Raw genomic sequence first — 20,102 nt, 5'->3', positions numbered from 1 at the left:
AAGACTTTAAACGTGTTTATTGAAGAAGAGGTACGTGACAAATAATTCTATTGAACAGGAAACGCACTCATGAAACAACCATGTTTATTTGGTGCCTTTATCTCTCATGCCAATACATTTTTCTCCAGTATATTTATTTTTGGCACTCTCCCCACCCTCTCACCGTTCCCCATCCTTCCCCAACCGGCTTCCCACGGGGCGGGGCCGCCAGCGAAGGGGGCGGGGCTATTAGCACCCCGCCCCTCGTCCCAGCCCCGCCCCCTTCCTCCCTTCCGCCCCGCCCCCTTCCTCTCTTCCGCCCCGCCCCCTTCCTCCCTCCGGCTCCGCCCCCTCCCTCCCGCCGTCCCCCGAGGGGTGGGTGGGCGGTGATTCCCCCTCCGCCGGGGCGGGGCCCGCGCGTGCGCGTGCGGCCGGGCGGGGCGGGGCGGCCCGGCCTCCGCCTCGCCATTAGTCCGCGGCAGCGGGACGGCTCCGCCCGGGGCGGGCGGTGGTGGCGGCGGCGGTGCTGGCGGTGGGGGAAGTGGGGGGGGTTACCTGAGCGGCGCGGCCGCGGGGCAGAGCTGAGGCACGGCGGCGGAGCGGCCTCATCCTCCTCCTCCCGCTTCCTACTGTGGGCGGCGGGCCGCGTGGCGGCAGCGGCGGTGGGGCCATGGTGCGTCGCGCCCGGCTGGCGCTGGTGGCGGCGGCGCTGGTGGCGCTGGGGGCTCCGGTGTGCGAAGGGGCGCGGGCCCTGGAGTGGTACACGGCGTGGGTGAGCACGGCCTACGTGGAGCCCCTCAGCAACCGCACGGTGCGGGGCAACACGGAGAGCGGCCGCTACGGGGACAGCTCGCCCAAGGAGAGCGCCCAGGGCCTGGTGGGCATCCCCCGCGGCGCCTCGCCCCGCCACATGGAAGGCTGCGCCACCGACACCGACTACGACGTGCCGCTGCCCCCCGGCGGCCGCGGGACCCCCGAGGGTGACCCGCCGCCCTGGATCGCCCTGGTGGCCCGCGGCGGCTGCACCTTCAAGGACAAGGTCACCAACGCGGCGCGGAAGCGGGCGGCCGCCGTGGTCATTTACAACGAGGCCCGCTTCGGCAACAGCACCGTCTCCATGTCCCACCTGGGTGGGTGAGCGGGGTCCGGGGTGTGGGGAAGGGGAGGCGGGGGGGGTGGTGGTGATGGTGGTGTGGCTTTGTCTGGCGCCGGTCCGCCTCGGTGGGGCGGGGGCGGTGAGGGATGGGGTTGGGGCGGGGGGGGGAGAAGGCAGAAATCCCCGTAAAAATGGTACAAAGAGCGGTTTTGGGGGGGTTTCCTCTTTTAAACCGCGCTGGGCGAATGCTGGGACCGTCTTCTGCCTTCCAAGTTGCAGCCCGGGTGTCGGGGAGAAGATGTGGCGAAGCCACCGGAGCGGGCGGCTGTGTGACAGGCTGCGGCCGGAGGCTGTGTGGTGGTGGTGGTGATGATGATGGTGGTGGTGGGGTTTATGGTTTCATTTCCAGCTGCCTTTTTTGCTTTGTACAACACCAACCCCCCCCCCCCCCTCCGGCAGCATGGCTGCAGCGGTGACAGGTAGGCCGCTTTCCGCAGGCTGTGTGGATCCGTGCCAGGTATCCCTGAAGATGCCGTCTGGTGCCTGCGAAGGCATTGCCGTAAGACGATTTTGAAGGTAGCTTTTTGGTAGGGTTTTTTTTTGTTTTTTTTTTTTTTTTTTTTTTGTAACAGCTTCATCGTCCTCTCCTGTGCAGGTCTGTCAAGGATGGGAGAGAGGGAGGTAGAAGCATCAGGTAATTCTTAAGCGCTGGCGAATGCGGTAGGAAGGCGGAAGCCTAGAGAAGGATGTCGACTTGTCTGAGCGTGCGGATGATCTGTAGCCTGCAGAAGGGATCTCTGATTTTTTTGGCGAGATAAGAACCAAGATGTTCAGTTGCTGCAGTCTCTGCTTGGGCTATGACACTAAAGTCTTGCTGGATTTTTATGACCGTGACTGCATCAAATACTTAAAGGGGAGGGGAAAAAAAAAACCCTCAAAACTCTGCTATAAAATCTGTTTGCATTTGTAGACTTCCAAGGAACTGGCAGATCTTCAGAGGGAGGATACAGAGACAAAGCAAACTAAGTAAAAATTGCTGCAAATGTGTGTTTCACATGTTCCTGCTACAATGAGTTTGTTAATGCCCAGGCTGTCAAGGAAAGGTGTAGACCAGGGACTTGGTTGAAGTCAAACGGTAATGTGTTTCTAAAGAAAACAAATTTACCTTCTTTAATATAGTGAGCTGAAAATCTCAGTTAGGGAGCTGTTGCTTCTTAGCACGTATGATATACTGGGCAGAAAACAAATCTCTCTTCTTGGAATACCAAGTGGCACCAACTTGGAGGCTGGAAATGTGATTGCTGTTCCTCTTAGCCTGCTGCTTGCTTGGCTAGATCAGCCCAGCCCATCTCTTGTGTTCTGAATCCACTGTAAAAGTGGAGGTGGGATTCTAGGTAAGGCGTACCTTTGATTCTGATCCCATGTGGTAATTAAGGTACTTGGGTAATAATTCTTTCCTCTTTACCAGCTATCAGGTTTTTTTTCTTGCTGTCACTCTGTATTGACCAATCAGTACAATTTTTTTTCCTCCCTGTGGGCATTTTCCCTCATTCCTCTCCATGCCCTGTCATAGCCTCTCATAAATACTATTTGCTCTTTTGTGGAATCTCTTCCCCCTTTTCTCATTTTGCTTATTATGTAATTTTTTTTAGATTTTCACTTTTCTGATGTCATTTCTGTGCTGCAGAAGACCACCTTGGGCTTATGCTCAGGTTTGGACTTGCTAGTAGAGTTACATCTGTCAGTGATTTTATATAAAGAGAAGTGCTCTGTGGCTGCTGGTTGGCTTTTTTTCTTTTGAAACTGGCAGACTGTTGCTGATAAAAGCTCTGTGTATGTAAAGAGTGATTTAGTACAGTATATGTAAAAGAATACATTTGTACTTATTTATACTAACTTTGCAAATGCGGGTGAGACCTCAGGATGATTTGGATGGGGCAGGAATGTAATAATATATCACAACATAATCACTCATTCTGCTGGAGTCACAAATCTTTGTTTCATGGTCAAAACATTCAAAACATGTAAATGTTTAAATTTTTCAGTGCACTTTGGGAATACATAGGGAAGAATTACTGTTATTGTTTTAAATCTTGAATTTTTTGAAGGGGGGGGGGGGAAGTCTGGAAGACAGGCAAGGAAGAACATGAAAGATAAAGCTATATTTTACAGGATCCAGGTTTGGTATTCCTGTGATGGATTTTGTGAACTGACACATGAGGAAGCAAATCCTGCTTCTAGGAGGAGCGCTGAGAATAAATACTCTGGGAAATCTGCAGTACTGTAACTAAGCAGTGGAGTTACATGCATAAGGAACATCCACTTAATGGATTTGTAATTAGTGGCACTGAAAATGATGTGAGATGGAACAATGGTTATGGCTGATAGAGGTGCAGCCTGAATTACGTAAGGGTGATAAATGGGTAACTTTTCTGATCTCAAAGTTTCATCTTTTCATTCTTCTTCTGAAAAACCTGATCTTTGAACTTTCTGATGTGTGACGCGTGTGTGCTATTGCTGATGGGGGTTTTGGTGTTTTTAGACATACTCCAGTTTAAGTAAAAAAAGAGTCTTGATTAGGCGAAGAAGTTATTTGCTCCAACTGGTGTCAAGGCATTTGATAAAGGACGTATTCCAAATACTCTGAAGTTTAGTTGCTTTTAATGGGTACCTTGTGAGCTTCATGAGTGCAGTGAGTAGGGATTTTAATTAAGGTTTTGGAACAGGAGAGTTGAGAGTCTGAATATGTAGCCTTGCAATCCTGTCCCTTCTTCCGAAAAAAGGTTCTTCCAAGATGACCCTTCTGATGTCTCATGTTTTTCAGGGCTTTGCCCTCTGCCCGAATTATGTTGTTCAGAATGCTGGATGACTTCCCTTTTTGAGGGAAGAAATAGTGAAACAACTTCACGTGTGGCTGAGGAGGTTTTTTCCAGTGGAAGGTACTCATTTTACTCAAATGACTCAAGGAGTTGTACTTCAGTTTTTGAATCTGAACAGTATAAACACAAACTTCAGTTTTACAGGAGTATAGACTTTGCAGGCAGTCTTAACTCTGTTCATTTTTGATGGTGGTGGTGAACTTAATATAATAGAAAGGCTTCGAATTCCTCTCCAAAACCAAAATAAGTATTGTATGTAAATATTAGCTCGGAGTGGGTTGGAGAGGAGTCTGGAGAATCTGGAGAGGCAAGGTGTGGACTGTTGTGGAGACCAGACTAAGGAGAGTTAGAGGCTCATATGGGGAGGGGGAGGTATATTGCAGTGGAAAGAAAAAAAGGGTCTTCTGGTTCTCTGTATTTCTTGTTCTACTTCATGCTGGGCATCCGGCCATCTCTGAATCCCCTCTCAAGCTAGGGTTTGGTGATCCTGATAAGAACATAAGTTTGATACGTTGAAGACTATGGAATAAAATATGATTGTGCTTGACACAGAGAGGGAAGGGAGGAAGGATGACTGGCTACAATAGTTTGAGATAGGTCTGGAGTGGAGATTTGGTGCATGGCTTATGGATTTAAGGGAAGCTTGGGACTTTGGCTGCGTAAAGAAAACGGCCTTTCATTTGGTGCAGCTTTGCCAAAATACACCTAACTAGTTCTTTCCTTCATTGTCATGGGTTTTTTTATGCAGGTATATTGAGCAAAACAGATGTAAATGACTTTGTAGTCCTGATTTTTATAAGCTCTTACCAGCTCCAAAGCAGCAGAGTTAGCGTTATTTTGGCATGTAGTTCAACTCTTACCTACATTGGTTTTAGCACTGCTTAAGATTCTCAAGTGGTGCCTTAATGTCTGTATTGCTGATTACGAAAGCTTCTGGTACCGTACTACTGAAAGTACAGAACTGAAATCAGTGGCTTGCTTAACTCGGTGACTTCATGATGTTAAGCTGCTATGTTGTTCTGAAGAAGCAGGAGTAACTGCAAAATGCTTATACCTATTTTATACATGAGTGTGTACGTGTTGGAAGCCCATGTGGAAAGAGGAATGTGTACCAGTGTTGATTGCTTGACTGCTTGGCTCTTTTGGATACGCATCCTTCTTCTCAAGGCAGGTGAAAACACAACACACACCAGGGATTTGGTGAGATGGGGTGGGGTTACGTGGTGCAGACAAAGCTTGTCATTGGATTGTTAGTGTACTGTTACGCATTACGTAAAGATCAGAAGTGTTTGTTTGGACCAGGAGCTAAAGAGAGCTTCCACTGTTAATTGTGGCAAAATCAGTAGGGTGCCTATGCCTAAATAGATCTAAGGACTGACCTCAAACATTTTTTACCAATGCACTCAAACTTTGGGAGCTTTCTGGTGTTTCTCATGAGGATGAAAACTAGACTATGTTTGCAGTTGGTTTCCAGATGATAGAAAATTCTTTATCTGTAGGCATGAATGGGATTAATGTGATAGTTTGGGATGCTTGGATTCAAGATCTGTATCTGGGCTACTTTTTCCTCATCAGGAGAGTGTTGGTTTCCTTTCGCAAGAGAAGGCTAGCAGTGCTAGCAGTAAAACAGACCTTGGCACACTGACAGGAAACATACCTTCATCTTCAGAGTTCCAAATTTGCCCTCCTTTCCAGGTATCCTAAGGATCTGCCAGCTCTCACTGCATTATTTAGATGATGATGATTTTTTTTTTTAAAAAAAGCACATAGCAGATTTCAAATCTACCTGATTCCACTGAAGCATCAATCAAGTGTAGAAAAGAAAACAATTTAGCAGAGTGAATATGTAGTTGTTTATTGCAAAATTGGAAAGTCATAGAAAGGTGAAGCCGACAAAACATGTTCTCAGTAGATACCTGTATGTGACACTTGGAGTTCTTCTCTAAGTGTGATTTGAGGTCTCCGAGTTGTGTTGCAGTTAAAGAAGCTGGTGGAATGATTCAACAGCATTTCAGTTTCTGAATAATGTGTTTCAGAGCAGAAGTCTAAAATTAGTGAGGAATGAGTTAAAGCCCTTAGCCTTACAGGCTGCTCAAGGCAACCACTTTTCTGAGACTGCTCTTGTTCCTTTTGTAATAAAGGATGGCAATAATTTTTTCTTCTTCCCCTTCTTCTGTCTCTTGACCTTCAAGGCCATTGTGTTTGGTTGCATGTATGAATGGCAGGTTCATCACCGAGTCTTTAAAACTGTTAAAATGCTTTTAATGGGCATTTATTTAAGAATGTACGGCATACTTATGTCGGTTCTAAAACTAGAAGGTGTCACAGTGTCTAGCAGCCATTGCACAAAAGCATCTTGACTTCCATTTCAAGGAACTAACTGGCTGAGAGTTGGACATGCTAGTGAGAAAACAGAGAAAGACATTACTAATTATTGTGGGGGTTTTAAATACTTTGTTAGAAATCATGCACAGAACTAGATAGCAGGGTTAAACTGACTCGGATTTCGGGACTAAGGAGGAAACCTTTATTGACTGAAAAAATCTAGGCTGCCTCTAATCTTGAAACTTTTTCTTCCCCAAGCCTGAATGAAAGCACATAAATCTTTACAGCACTCCTGTACAGTTCACTAGCCACCCTTAGGCACCCCTCCTGTTATTTGTAACTCTTACAGTTGATTAAGGACATAGAACCTAATCTCCTGATTTAGGTATGTGGATAACATTTCTTAGCAACGTGAGATGAATTTCTACCTTTGTACGTTCTTTTCTTGTTAATTCCCTGTGGGGTTGTGCTGGGGCAGAAAGCAAGGAGTGTTTCACACACTCTCTTCCCTGAGATACCCGAGTCTCTCTGGTAATGCTTTCATGCTGGGTCAGAGAGGAGAATAATATTAATTAACCAGTTGTCAGTATGCTTGGACTTGTGGTATTATGTGGATCGGTGCGTTGTTGGTGAGTAGAACTAATTAGCGGAGCCTGGTTGTTTGTGGATTTGTCCTGTTGGTCTTCAGCTTCGCTGCTTCGTGTCTCCTAATGTACTCACCAGGTGAGGCAACCCGTGCCGGGATCTGGGTGGGTGCTGCTGGTGAGCCGAGTAGCATCTTTTTTTTTTGTCTCTCCGCACCACCCTCAAAACTTGCAGAAACATAGCCCCATTTGGAAAATCTGCTCTCTTGGTGGGTCTGGATCTGGCTGACAGGTATAATGGTTCTTACAGTAGCTGACCCAAAGCGGGGAATGGTTGCGTAAGGTGAAGCTGAAAAAGGGTAACAGGCATTGAGATAGGAGGGTTATTCCACTAACAACTGGAACCTTTAGAGTTTCATTCACAGCAGAATGTCTGTGCTTATGGAGGGAGGAGCTGCTACGTACAGAAGTGAAGCTTCTGCAAATTCCCCTCGGCATGGTAGTGGAGTGGCCAGCCTGATGAGGTGTCACAGCCAGAACTGTCTCAACTAAAAGAGTTTGTTTTAAATATTTCAGGAAAATAACTCTTTCTCTTAGTAGGCGGAGAGGTGGGTGCGTCTACAGTGCTGCTTTGAGTTTTGAAAATCCTCACTTGATGTAATGTTATAAATTAGGCAGCCATTTCTTTTGACATAGCTTCTCAGCAATGAATCTAACACAGCCGGGAGGGGGAAAAAGGCTTTAAGTCTTCAGTGGGAGGTCTTGTTGCAGGTGGGTAATCTTGTGAATCTGAAAGGTAGCTGTGATGTTACAGCTTCAGCCTTCCAGCTAGGAAAACCCCTCTCTTCTTTCTTCTTCTGCTACTTTCTCTCTGAATCAAGCTTAGTTTCGCTTTTTCTTTTTCACTTTTTAATTTCTCTTTTTTCGGTTTATGTAGGAGTGCAAAGTAAGCTATAAAGCCGTGACTTATCAAGGGTGTATAGCAGTGTTGGTATGCACAAAGTAAGAACTATTCCAATAAAAATAGCATATACCAGTGAAAAGGTGACATTTTCAACAAGTACAATTGTTTAATTTTTTTGGTAATACTTAGGTTAGATGTTTCTCAGACAATACTGGAGATGCTCCCAGACAAAATGGAGTAAAACTCTAGTCACAGAGGATCTTTAGTTTCTGCTAGTTATATTGACAGTATCTTATCATTGTTGTTGGCAGTGTGGTGCTTAAAGGGTTTTTTGGGGGGATTAGGTGCTTTTTCATATGGATTGAGTGCTTTTGAGTTCTAATATAATAGAAAAATCCTTTGGTTCCTTGCTCACAAAAGAGTCCCAAAGTATTTTTTAACAAGTCTTTGTCATGAAGTCCCCTTATGTTTTGAATATTTAGTATTGAAGAATCTTTAGGTATTTCAATGTTTAATATAGTATTAAATATCTGTATCTTTTTTTCTCTTTTTGTTCAGATATGCAGTGTAATTGTGCTATGGATGCAGATTCAAACTGAAATGAATGTATCTCTGTGGTATTCACGTACTGTCTCCAGCTGCAGCTAAAATACCCACACTAACAAATAAAAGGCCAGCTGTTCTTGAGTTGCATGTTAGAACTTAAGCAACTTCAAGATGAGATATGTATAACTTGCCTGTGGTTTTTTTTTTTTTTTTGCATGGCATCCACATCCCATCTCACTGTGTGGAATGAATATAAGCCCTTGAACAGTGAAGGTGCATCTGTTGAAGTTTGTCTTGTGTTTGAGAGTTTCGTTAAGTAAAAAAAGGGTTCTTTGCTAGTAAACTTGCTATCGAGTCTGCTATGCCAGGAAAAAACCTTAGAGGCCTTCCTGTAAGTTTGCTCACTGATCTTAACTGAAGAGGCCCAAATTACCATCAAGCCAGAATGTGTAAATTTTTGCTCTGATGATACTGACTTTTTTTTTTTCTTTTTCCTCCTCCAACAGGAACTGGAAATACAGTGGTGATAATGGTTGGCTATCCAAAAGGAATAGAGATATTGGAGCCGGTACGAAGAGGAATTCCAGTAAAAATGACTATTGTTGTTGGCACACGACATGTGCAGGAATATATTAGTGGTCAGTCGGTTGTGTTTGTAGCCATCGCCTTCATCACCATGATGATTATATCGCTCGCTTGGCTCATATTTTATTATATACAACGCTTCCTGTATACAGGGTCACAGTTTGGAAACCAGGTAATTGGAGATGATGATGCTTCAAAGTATTTACCATCTTCTCGTGTCAAATCAGTTGCCTAACTTTGCTTGTTTATTGAAGCATTCTCAAAGATCTGTGCCTTCTTGCTGCTTACTATCTGTGAACCTTACTCAGTAATGGTTAGCGAGGCTAATAAGTACTGTACTAATTGGCAGCACAAGTTTGGCTGGTTGTAATTATTAGATACCTGTGTGAAGTTGTGGGAAATACATTTAGCCACTTGTCAACAACTGACTAAAAGCAGCTTTTTGTGTGACTTGTCACCTAACTTAGCTGCCTTCCTTTTGACATTAAAAATTATTTTCATTCTTCAGTAATTTTTGTTCTGAAAGTACTAATTTCCCTAACCAGATTTTTTTTTCTAATGGAGAGGGACCATGGTAATTTTTTTTTAAAACGCACAAGTAATTAGGGTTAAAATTTTACATCTAAAGCTTTATAAAAACTGCTTTTGATACTTGTAATCCTACTACTCCACTGCAGAGTACTGAATGGCAGCAGAATAGAGGGAGTATGTGTGGCGAGATTCAGCTCTTTTGGACTATGTAAAGTGCTGAGAGTGGTGGGAGTACTGGGAAGATCAGGAAGGAATAACTTTCCTCCTTAATTTGCCCCTTCCAAATCCCTGTTCTTCTTTGATAGGTTAAAAAAAAAAAAGTCAGCTTTACTTTTTTCCTGAGGGGAAGTATTTCATTGTAGAATAATTTAGGTTGGAAGGGACCTCTGGAGGCTCTCCAGTTCAAAGCGCCACGCTTGAGAGAGCAACTTACATGGAGTTGTTGAGGACCTAGTCCAGATGAGTTTTTAAAATATCTTAAAATGGCACTTCCCTGTGCTTTTCAACTCTTGCAGATAGGTTAGGTTTCTTTCATGGTGTTGTGGTTTAACCCCAGCTGGCAACTAAACATCACCCAGCTGCACTCTTACTCCCTCCTAGTTGCATGGGGGAGAGAATCAGAAGAGAGAAAGTGAGGAAAAGCTCATGGGTTGAAATAATGACTGTTTAATAGGAAAAGCAAAAGCCACGCATGCAAGCAAAGCAAACCAAGGAATTCATTCCCTGCTTCCCATGGGCAGGCAGGTGTTCAGCCATCTCCAGGAAAGCCGAACTCCATCATGGTTACTTGGGAAGACAAACGCCATCACTCCGAATGTGCCCCCTGCTTCCTTCTTCCCCCAGCTTTATATACTGAGCATGACATCATATGGCATCTAATATCCCTCTGGTCAGTTGGGGTCAGCTGTCCCAGCTGTATCTACTCCCAACTTCTTGTGCACCCCCAGCCTGCTCGTTGGTGGGGTGGGGTGAGGAGCAGAAAAGTCCTTGATGAAAACATCCCTGTATTATCAACACTGTTTCCAGCACAAATCCAAAGCATAGCCCCATATTAGCTACTATGAAGAAAATGAGCTCTGCCCGAGCCAAAACCAGCACACATGGTTATCAGGAGCTCTACCATGGTTCTCTACTAACAGTGAAAAAGTTGCACTTGTTTTTCTTTGGAAGCAATTCTGTGGGTCTTTTTTATGCTCAGTTCAAAAAAAAAAAAAAAAAAAATTTCTAATGGCTGCTTATCATGTGGACTTCCCCTGCCTTCTGTTTGAGCATGTAGATTCTAGGTTTGAGGGAGGAAGGAAGGGATGGGATTTTTTTGTTTGCTTTCAGGAGTCTGAGCTCTGATTAGGACTTACAGGACTCTTCTAGGAAAATAACTTGCTCATCTGCTTGAAATCTTGGTTCCCTACAACCTACGCTTGAACCAACCTAAGCTTTAAGTCTTAGAACTTACATTCTCAGAATACTTTCAGGAAAACAAAATTTTTGAGAAGTATTTCTAGGAAAAAGGGGTGTGTTTTTGTATTGTAACAGTTGTTTGATGAAGAAAGTTGCTTCTTCCTGTTATGTTGGCTTTATGTTGGCTTTGTTCATGCTAAGGGAAGTTCAAATGCTTTAGTAGTTTTAAAAGCATTTTTTAGGTTGAATGTGATGTGTCCCAGAAGTATGTACCACAAACTCTTAATAGATTTTTGCCATTTGGCTTGTCATCTAAGTGCTTCTTAAGTGGAATTGTGTAGCATTAGACAGTTGTACCTCTTTCCTCAATTCTCCTTCTTTTAAAATGGCCATTGAAAATGAAAATTCATAAAACTATGCAAAGTTTGAAGATGTGGTGAATATCTCAGTCCAGAGACCTCATTTGAAGTCTTAAAAGAATTTTGGAAACAATAAGCCACTTCACTACCCCAAATGTTACTTTGCTTGGCTTATTGACTGCAGTGTAATTAAAACTTGGGAGTTAAGTGTGCCGTGCTTTAAAGCAAGTTACAGTGTAGCTGCTAAGTGAAGGTGAAAACAGGTATCGTGAGATTTATTCTAACATCAGTTTAGTGGTAAATCTTTGGAAGATCTCCTTGCTACTGAAGATGAAAGCACTGTGCAGAAAAACCTGGGCCGATCAGAAGGTGGAATAGACTACTGCTGCTGGTTGTCCATTTCAGAGACAACTTTCAGACTTAGTTCTTTTTAACACCATTAAAAAAAAAAAATCCCAATTTTCAATACTATAAGTTTGTAAAATGACTTGTCTTGTAGTTGGCATTACAGAGAAAAGCTGCCGTTACGTGTTTGGTTTTTTTTTTTTTATTCCTTTGTGGTATTTGATCAGTGAGGGCTGCTGCTAGGCAGATCAACATCTGTTAATTGGGAGTGTTTCTCAGTTTCTATCAGTAGCTAGCACTTTGTCTTGGAACACAGTACTGCTTTCTTTCCCTGCTTCCCCTCTAAGCATAATTAGGACTGTTACTGTATAGAAGTCCAGTATGATGTCTCATGTCTGTTAAGCCTTTCTTGTCATCTCCTTTGCATAATGTGTCCTTTCAGTGCGAAGCTTTGTATAACGTGTGAGACAGTGTTTAACTGAGGGGGGAGCATTAATAGCTACAAGCAGCCTTTTGACCTGGTGGCCAGCTGTAGGCTGCTCGGCAGGATTCCACCTTCTCTCAAGCTTGTGCAGAACGTACCGTGTGCTTGCTCACGGGCTTGCCTAACTAGAACGTCTGGTTATATGGCTGTTGTTTCATCTCTGATGCCTTTAAAGCCTAAATTAGTGTCAATTTTCCTGTGCGGGAAGGCCCTTAATGCAGGCAGTTACCGTACGAGAGCAGCTTGGTCCGTGTAGTTCTGCGGTGGTTGAGTGTTGTAGGAGCATTACGCTTATAGATAATGTCTGCTGCTGCGCCCTGAGAATGCAAAACTTGCAGTTCTTCAACATCTGCTGGCTGGAAGTATTTTGTAAACAAATGAGTTAGCCAGAGATGAATCCTTAAATGTGTTCAGAAGGTTTACTAATCCACAGGGAAAGTATTTAAAAGCTTTGAAATGTAACTCCTAAAACTAACCTGTGTACTAATACTTACAATCTTTATTCAAGGGACATAGGAAAGAAACGAAGAAAGCAATCAGCCAGCTTCAGCTGCATACCGTGAAACGAGGAGAAAAGGTAATTCGGGGGCTCTGGTTATTGCTGTATGATTTAAAAACTGTTGTAATGTCTTTATAAAATTTAAACTGAAATTCTCATAATGTAATTGCAGTGTGACTCTTACAATTTTAGGCTCATTTTAGCAGCTCTGGTTAAAAGGCCAAGTTTAAAATTGAAGAGTCAAATTTGAACTAGTTATGAAGTGGAAGGCTGTTTTGTTGCAAATAGTACCTGGTTGTACAGAATGTTGCAGGAGACTATAGGGCTGATACTGTAAAGATGAGGAAACACTAATATCTTATCAGCACTTGAAAACATCAACAAGTGGATTGCAAAATACTTCCTAGGACCTATTGATTGCACAGTTCTTACAGCTGATGTAATGTTTTGTTTTCTTAAAAGAACATCCATCTTTTTATTGATCAGAAGGCCTTAGAAATCTAAAAAGCTTTGAAAAATGAAACATTTGTTTCATCTTTTGACATGCAATACATTAAGGAGCTGTATAGACTTACTTGAAGCGTAAATTTTTTAGAAGTACATTTCAATGTATTAAAGTAAAGCTATTCTAAAAATTAAAACAGCTTTCAAAAAGTTAGCTTTGACAGCATACGGCCTAGACTTAAAGCTGTATTAGAATACCTGAAGCCAAGGTTTCGAAAGAAAATACTGTTTTAGTCAGAGTTTCGGGCAGCTCTGATCTAGTTGCTAAATTAGTTTGACTAGAATTCTGGTACTACACAGACATTTTCCCCACCCTTATTGTCTTATTTGATTAGTTTTTACTTAAGGATTTGTATGCTGAGAGATGAAAAAAAAGTGTTTGTTTTTTAATCCATGAATAAAATGAAGGTGAGAAAGCACACTTATGAACTTTAAAAGCCGTGGTTCAACAGAAGTTGTTCAGCTGTAGTCACACACTACAGAGAATGTCCTTCATTCGGCAAATCAGCTTTGAAATGAGAAAAACCCAACTGTCTTTGAACTTGCCTCTTTTCCTCTTACTCGGTCAGCATGTTTAAGTAGCATTTTATGAGTATTTATTACTTTTAATTATATTCTAAATTCCATCCAAAAGTAATCTATTTCAAGCTGTGAACACAGGGACGTTCATGCTTCTGTTCGTACAATGGTGAGATCAGAGATCGAGAAAGATGGAATTGAACCAAAACTTGTGTAAAGCAGTATCAAAGCATAACATCAGCATAGGAAGAAATGAATGTGAAAGGGTCATGATGAAACCTATGGTGAGAACCACAAGGAAGCTGTTAACTGCATTTAAGTTGATGTTCAGTAAACCTCTAAAAAGGATTTGTATTATGAGAGTTTTGCAGTGTAGCAGGTAGTTTCTTTCTGTCAGTATACCCTTGACTAAAATAAATAAATAAAATGAGGGAAGTTAACTAAGTTATGTAGTATGCTGGTTGTAACTATGAATGCCGTGTTAGTTAACCAAAGTAGAATGAGATTAGATTAAAATCCCTCTATTAAAATGGAGATTTTCTGCTTGGTAGATCATGTCTCCTAATTTGATTTGAATCAGCCTAATATGAGCAAATTTATATAACTTAATGATGCAGATGTACTCTCATGAACTATTGTAAATTTATGTGGAAATACAGTCCTGTCTACTCTGTAAACATGTGTTTTCTTTACATATTTCCTTTCAGCCGTTATGACTAAAAGAGTATATTTCTTTTATTGTGACACACTACAGTCTGTCATTATCACTTCATTTGGGTTTGAGGTATTTAACTAAAAATAGGTCAGTATTTTTAAAGTGTATTTGCTATCATGTAGATCTTTCCTGAGAAGCTTACGGGATTATTGTAAAATGGACACTAATTTGAGTATGTGCTACATATGGTATGCTTGGACTTTGCTTCTTGTATAGAAAAAAAAAAAATTGTTATAGAATAAATACTTGTCTTAACTTTGCTTATGTAAAAAAACAGTCTTAATTTGATTTACTTGGGATTTTAAGGTATTAATTATGTAAACTGATAGCATGCAAAGGAGGGTAAAACTTGCCTTGAACTTGAAAGTTTGCTTGCAGTACTAATTCATTTGAGTGTTTGTGGTAATGAAATTGAAGTGCTTCAGTAAGCAGTAAACACAAAATACTTATTTTGTGGGGGATGAAAAGGAAGAAGTTGGCCCATTGTCTATTCTTCTAATACTTAATGTTTTATACAACCCAATTAACGTTGAATTATTTCTCTTGTGTCTGGAGATATCCATCGTATTTGCACTGCAACTATAAGCATGGGTTCTGGAAGGCAGTAAGACCTGTTAGGAAAGATATTTAACCCTTAGAAAGAAACAAATTGAGGTGGGGAAATACTGTGTTTTGACTCTTGCTAGTGTGAGCTTGGAGAGAAGTTTTAAAAACCATCACAAATCGCATACTTCACTTCTAGCTTCCAAGGGTTACCTGCTAGGATGTGGTAGAAAAAAAAAAAAGTGGGGAAAAAGAGGTTTGTAGTATTCAACCCCAAAAATCCCATCCTACTTAAACACTTGCCACTCCTTGGGACCATCAGTTAAAAATTAGATTGTGTGCTTTCATCTAAGCTGACCTCTTTTAACATGTCTTCATTTTATAGTTACTTTTAAACTGAAATTTTACTGTGCTCTCATGAACAAAGCCAGTATTTGAGACTTAACAAATTACTTTAAATAGCTATACATGGCACTTTAATTAGAAAATATGAGTTTGGCTGCTTTTAATATTTGGTATTACTTGGTCAAATCACCTCTTGATGGAATCTTCAATTAAATGAGGGAGATGTTTTTATTTGCTAAACCTTTTTGTACATCTTACATTCTATGACGCTAGCTATTACACAAAGCTTGTTCTGTAATGAAATATAGATGTAATGCATTTAAATGTGTTGTCATCTTCAGGGTTTAGATGTTGATGTGGAAAACTGTGCTGTGTGCATTGAGAACTATAAACTGAAAGACACCGTCCGAATTCTGCCATGCAAGTAAGTTGCCATCATTATTCTTTCCTCTTTAGCATGTTTTCCCTAAGATATGTGTTGGAAACTCTTCTGAAACTCTGTTGGCAGAGCTGAAGCTGTGCCATTTGTGTGGCCTGTTACATGTTGGAGGGTGCTGGGAGATCACGTAGCACTTCATATCTGTGCAGGAAAAAGGAGCAATTAGGAGAACTGTAGGAGTGAAGTAGCACTTTCTGAGTATTAATTTAAATGTACACTGTTGAACTGGGAGCTCTGCGGTGTCCTTGTGGTTAGTGACATCTCTTATTTCAGAAAGCTAGCATGAAAGGAGGTGCTTCCAGAACTGTCTGTGCTAGTAAATTAAGCAGTACCTAATTGTCAAGGTTATAAAGGAATGGGTTTATTTTTTAATGTAGTAGTTCTCATGCTTGAAGGAAAGGCATGTGGCTTTCATGATAAGTTCTAAAGGGCATTTCTTTTCTTTAGGCACATCTTCCATAGAACGTGCATTGACCCTTGGCTTTTGGACCACCGAACTTGTCCAATGTGTAAACTAGACGTTATCAAAGCTTTGGGATACTGGGTATGTTGTACACTTACTTTAATCTTCCAGGTAGAAGTACAGTGCAGGAGGCAAGACTTCATGTAACTGTTCAGAAGGAGAACATCTGTTACTTGATGAAATTGAGGAAGCGGGGCAAAGATGCAAGGGTAATTGAGTGAGAACCGGAAAAATAAGGGAATTTTATGGGTAAGAGCTTAAACAGTGTATCAAGCAGTTTATGAAGCTTCTGTGTACTCTTCTGTGATAACCAATTTTTTGTTTCCAGCTGATGGTAGTAAGGAAGTTGAAGCAGTGGTGAGGCAATTTGCCCAAGCTGCAAAAATATAACTTAATTCAGTAGATCTAGAGCGTATATTTGATCTTACTGAGAACGGTGATTCAAAGGAAGTGATTATAGTTTTTCTAATTTGAGTGTTTGTGTACTTCCACATACGCCCAGTGTGTTATCCCTGTACGTAAGCCAGTACTTAGAACCTTCCTAAAGACATTCACCAGAAATTGGTTAAGTAGAGAAAATGATGTGCTCTCATTTCTTTCTGACAGCACCAGAAAAGAGAGATGAAGACACATGCGGTAGGTTACTTGGTCACTGTTGATAAATAGTCTTGAGTTCCACTAAAATGCCATAGGCATGAATGTACTTCTCCTCTCTTCTACTGATATACAGAGATCTTCAGAAAATAGGGGTGTTCCTTGGTTTCAGGGACCTTCCTTTCTTCAACTAGGTCTGCATTTTGACTAGCTTTCCTCTTATTTCATCACAGACTTAGCAGATCTGTGGAAGACTTTTTACGAGTTACTCTTCTGTTTTGTCAAAGGTGACAATACTCTTGCTATGGAATATATATACCAGACTGAGGCGCTTCTGTGTGTTAAGTCAGACTTTACCCAAGAGTTGCAATCTTTTTGTTGTGTGAAATAGCTATTATTACTGTAGTATTGCTATGTTAGCAGCTTATCTTTTTTGCTCACTTTTCAACTCTTGGAGTTGATGTAACTTGTGTTATATGCGACAGGATATGTCCTTTTGTATACAGTCTGAAAACTGAAATGCCAGAACCTTCTGAACACTTTTATTCCCGGACTTCATGCTGTTGCAGGGGATGCTGTTACCAAGCCTAACCAGGAGGAGTAATACCTCCTCTGCCTGTTAGGCCAAATGAACGTTGGAAAGCAGGTTGAATGGGATTATATTAAACGCAGAAGCCCAGTTCGTTTTTTCTGATGGAATGGAGAATATGTGTCTTGCTTGTGCATCAGTCATTCAAGTCCCACTGAAGCTAGTAATGTGGGAAATCATTCAGTATTTTTTTCCTAGCTTAGTTTTCAGCCTGATCCATATTGCCCAACCTAGTTTGTAGAGTCACTGCAGGAACTTTTTACTGATGGGGGGGAGGGGGAGAATGCAAAGAGCAAGGCAGCTTCTTTCAGCAGTGTGCTTGCTGAGTGACATAACTGCAGACAAGAATGTGCAGCCTTATTATAGAAATCCACAAAACCTTCTGTAAGGAGGCTGAAGGCTCAATTCAGTTTTATGGAAAACAAGTACTTCAGATGCGCCAACATTTTTCAAGGCTCAAAGTAGAAAGAAGGCACAAAGTCCTATTACCTGGCTTTTCTTTTGTAAAGAGCGGGCTTCAGTGGTCTGGGTCTGCATTACACTATTTCTTATGAGAAAAACAACTGCATTCCAGCGTGTTGGACTGATTTAGTAGAGCATTGTTGAATCTTGTCGTTTCAGTGCTTATTTAACTACCTAAGTTTTGGAAACCAAAATTGCTAATGCCCCCCGCCCACACAGTAGAGATTGGTGTTACGTGTGTTTCACCTTGTGTTCAATTGTAGCAGTTCTATAGCTTATTAATATTCAGTACGTTTTAAAATCTGCTGCTTTGGTGCTAAAGAAAGAATCAGCCTATAATTTCTTAAATCTTAAGATGGGCCGTTGCTAACTGAGGAGGGGGAAAATACTCATTATGAAGCCCACAGAACAGCTACTTGTACCGCAGTATACTTGCTTATGTGTAAATAATGTCAGTATATCAATAGCAGTGGCTTAGTGAAGGTAGTCTGTTTAATTTTAGGAACAGAATTGTGCATGTAGGACTTCAAATTAGCTTTCAGAATGGATCAGAAATAGCTTATGCTATACAATAGGTGACATAAATTCCTTTGCCTGTGCTGCAGGTGTTTTGTTCCTGCAAAGTGACAAGCCAGCATATTTGCATTTTTGGAACAGATTTAAAGTTAGACTGGAGACAGAGGAGGAGGGAAGTTTTGTTCTCATGTCAAATGTTTGCTCACCCCAGTAAAAAAAAAAAAAAAGTCTAAGCTTGCCCAACTACTCTCAGGTTTCCACAAACTCACAAAGGATCGATAGGTTTACTCAGTGAAGACTTTGTATGCGCTGAGCCTGCTCTTAACCAGACTGCAGCAATACTGTGGCTGAAGAGTTGAAATACTCCATCCAAAATGCTGGCTGGGTTGACTCCTCCTGTTGCTGCTCTTGGCTTTGGGGTGGCTTTGAGAAAGTGGCTTTTCTTTTGCTTGGCTTTGTTTCTTTGCAGTCAGACTATAACTTTGGAAGTAGACACTGCTTGACACTGTACACATAAGTGCATAGATAATAGGCAAAAGAATGGTCTTTTCTCCAATAAGGTGAGGTTACAAAGCGGTAACATGGAGGAATATTGATTCCTAATGGTAGACAAAAGTGTCAGTTAAATGTATTTAATTTTGAAGGGTGACCCTGAAGATGTACTTGAAGTTCCAATACCTGAATCAATAAGTGGCAGTGTTTCAGTCGGAAGTCTGAGTATTGCTTTACAAGATGATGACAGAAACGAAGTAAGCGAATTGTCGGCTTCTTCCACTAATGAATCTGTATTGCAATGTACCAGTTTAAAAGAGGATGCAGGTGAAACCACAGCGTTACTTGGTAAGTCATAATTTAGTTTATCACTTGACAATCCTTAACGCCGTTTATGGCATTAGAAGAAGCCATTCCCTAACTGATGTCAGTAGCATTAGTGTTGCACTGCGGACCAGGCTGAGTGTTGTCACTTAATACTGATGTTCAGAAAATACAAGCAGGTAGATTTTGAAAGAATACTATGGAGCTGGAGAAAATTGGTCTTGAGGGAGGGGGGGAAGATGTAAACACTGTTTTAGGAGGATTACTTACACAGAGAATCTTCAGAACCTTAGGTATATATGAATATTAATTTTGTTGCCAGAATTTGGATTAATGTAATGGAGAAAATGCATTAAAATTGTAAATCAACAAACAGTTTTTCTTCTATTCCTGGCTTCTAGATGTGGATGTCAGTAATAACCGTCATGGAGAACATCTATCTAATGGAAATTCCCACTGAACTGCTTCGTGGAAGATATCTTGAATAGACTGTTGAAGAACTATTATTTTTTATTTAATTAGTATGGACTTTTGTCTAGTTAACAGAAAAAATAACAATGTAAATTATTTTACTTTTCAAACTTTTCTAGCTGGTGTTCCAAAAGGGCTAATAACTAAGAATTTTGTACACAGGAGGATTTTATAAAATCTCCTCTGGATGTCTCATCCTAAAAGAAGATGCAATAACCCTTTTTTCTGTAAGCATTGTACAATGTCGTTGTGTTCCAGAGGGCTGTAACAAAGATGAAGACTAGGCAGTGAAAACAATGTAGAATGTCTTAACGGAGAAATATTTTAGATGCACTGTTTACATTCAGTATGTACTACATGGAGAACACTTACAAGACTGTAACTATTAAAATGTTCTGAAAGTTCTGATCTGTTGTAACTGGAGATGGATATTCTTAGGAAAGATATAATTTAACCTTGAAGGAATCAAATAACTTCATGGATATGTTGCATATCCTTTTTTGTGATGAAAAAAAAAAATTGCTAGTTGCAACTTTCCTTACATGTAACAAATGCTAATTTGATCTTGTAATGTGTTCTACTCAGAGTGGATGCTGAGAGAAATGGAGACTT

At 41.3% G+C, this 20,102-nt stretch overlaps 1 protein-coding gene across 1 annotated transcript; it reads left to right on the top strand.

Moving 5' to 3' along the window:
- Window positions 1-649: 649 nt before the first annotated feature.
- Window positions 650-19,895, top strand: RNF149 (ring finger protein 149; the record flags this gene model as incomplete). The annotated part of the gene is made up of 8 exons (XM_082490211.1): window positions 650-1,109; window positions 8,820-9,070; window positions 12,524-12,592; window positions 15,482-15,564; window positions 16,027-16,123; window positions 16,649-16,678; window positions 18,848-19,043; window positions 19,421-19,895. 8 exons carry the CDS (start codon window positions 650-652, stop codon window positions 19,477-19,479), a joined length of 1,245 nt encoding a protein of 414 aa, XP_082346337.1. The 3' UTR covers window positions 19,480-19,895.
- Between the last annotated feature and the right edge of the window lie 207 nt (window positions 19,896-20,102).

This window comes from Vanellus vanellus (genome assembly GCF_965231255.1).
Source record: "Vanellus vanellus genome assembly, chromosome: 1".
NCBI classification, from domain to species: Eukaryota; Metazoa; Chordata; class Aves; order Charadriiformes; family Charadriidae; genus Vanellus; species Vanellus vanellus.
The sequence above is the reverse complement of the archived record's forward strand: the minus strand, read 5'-3'. Positions and strand labels throughout refer to the sequence as shown.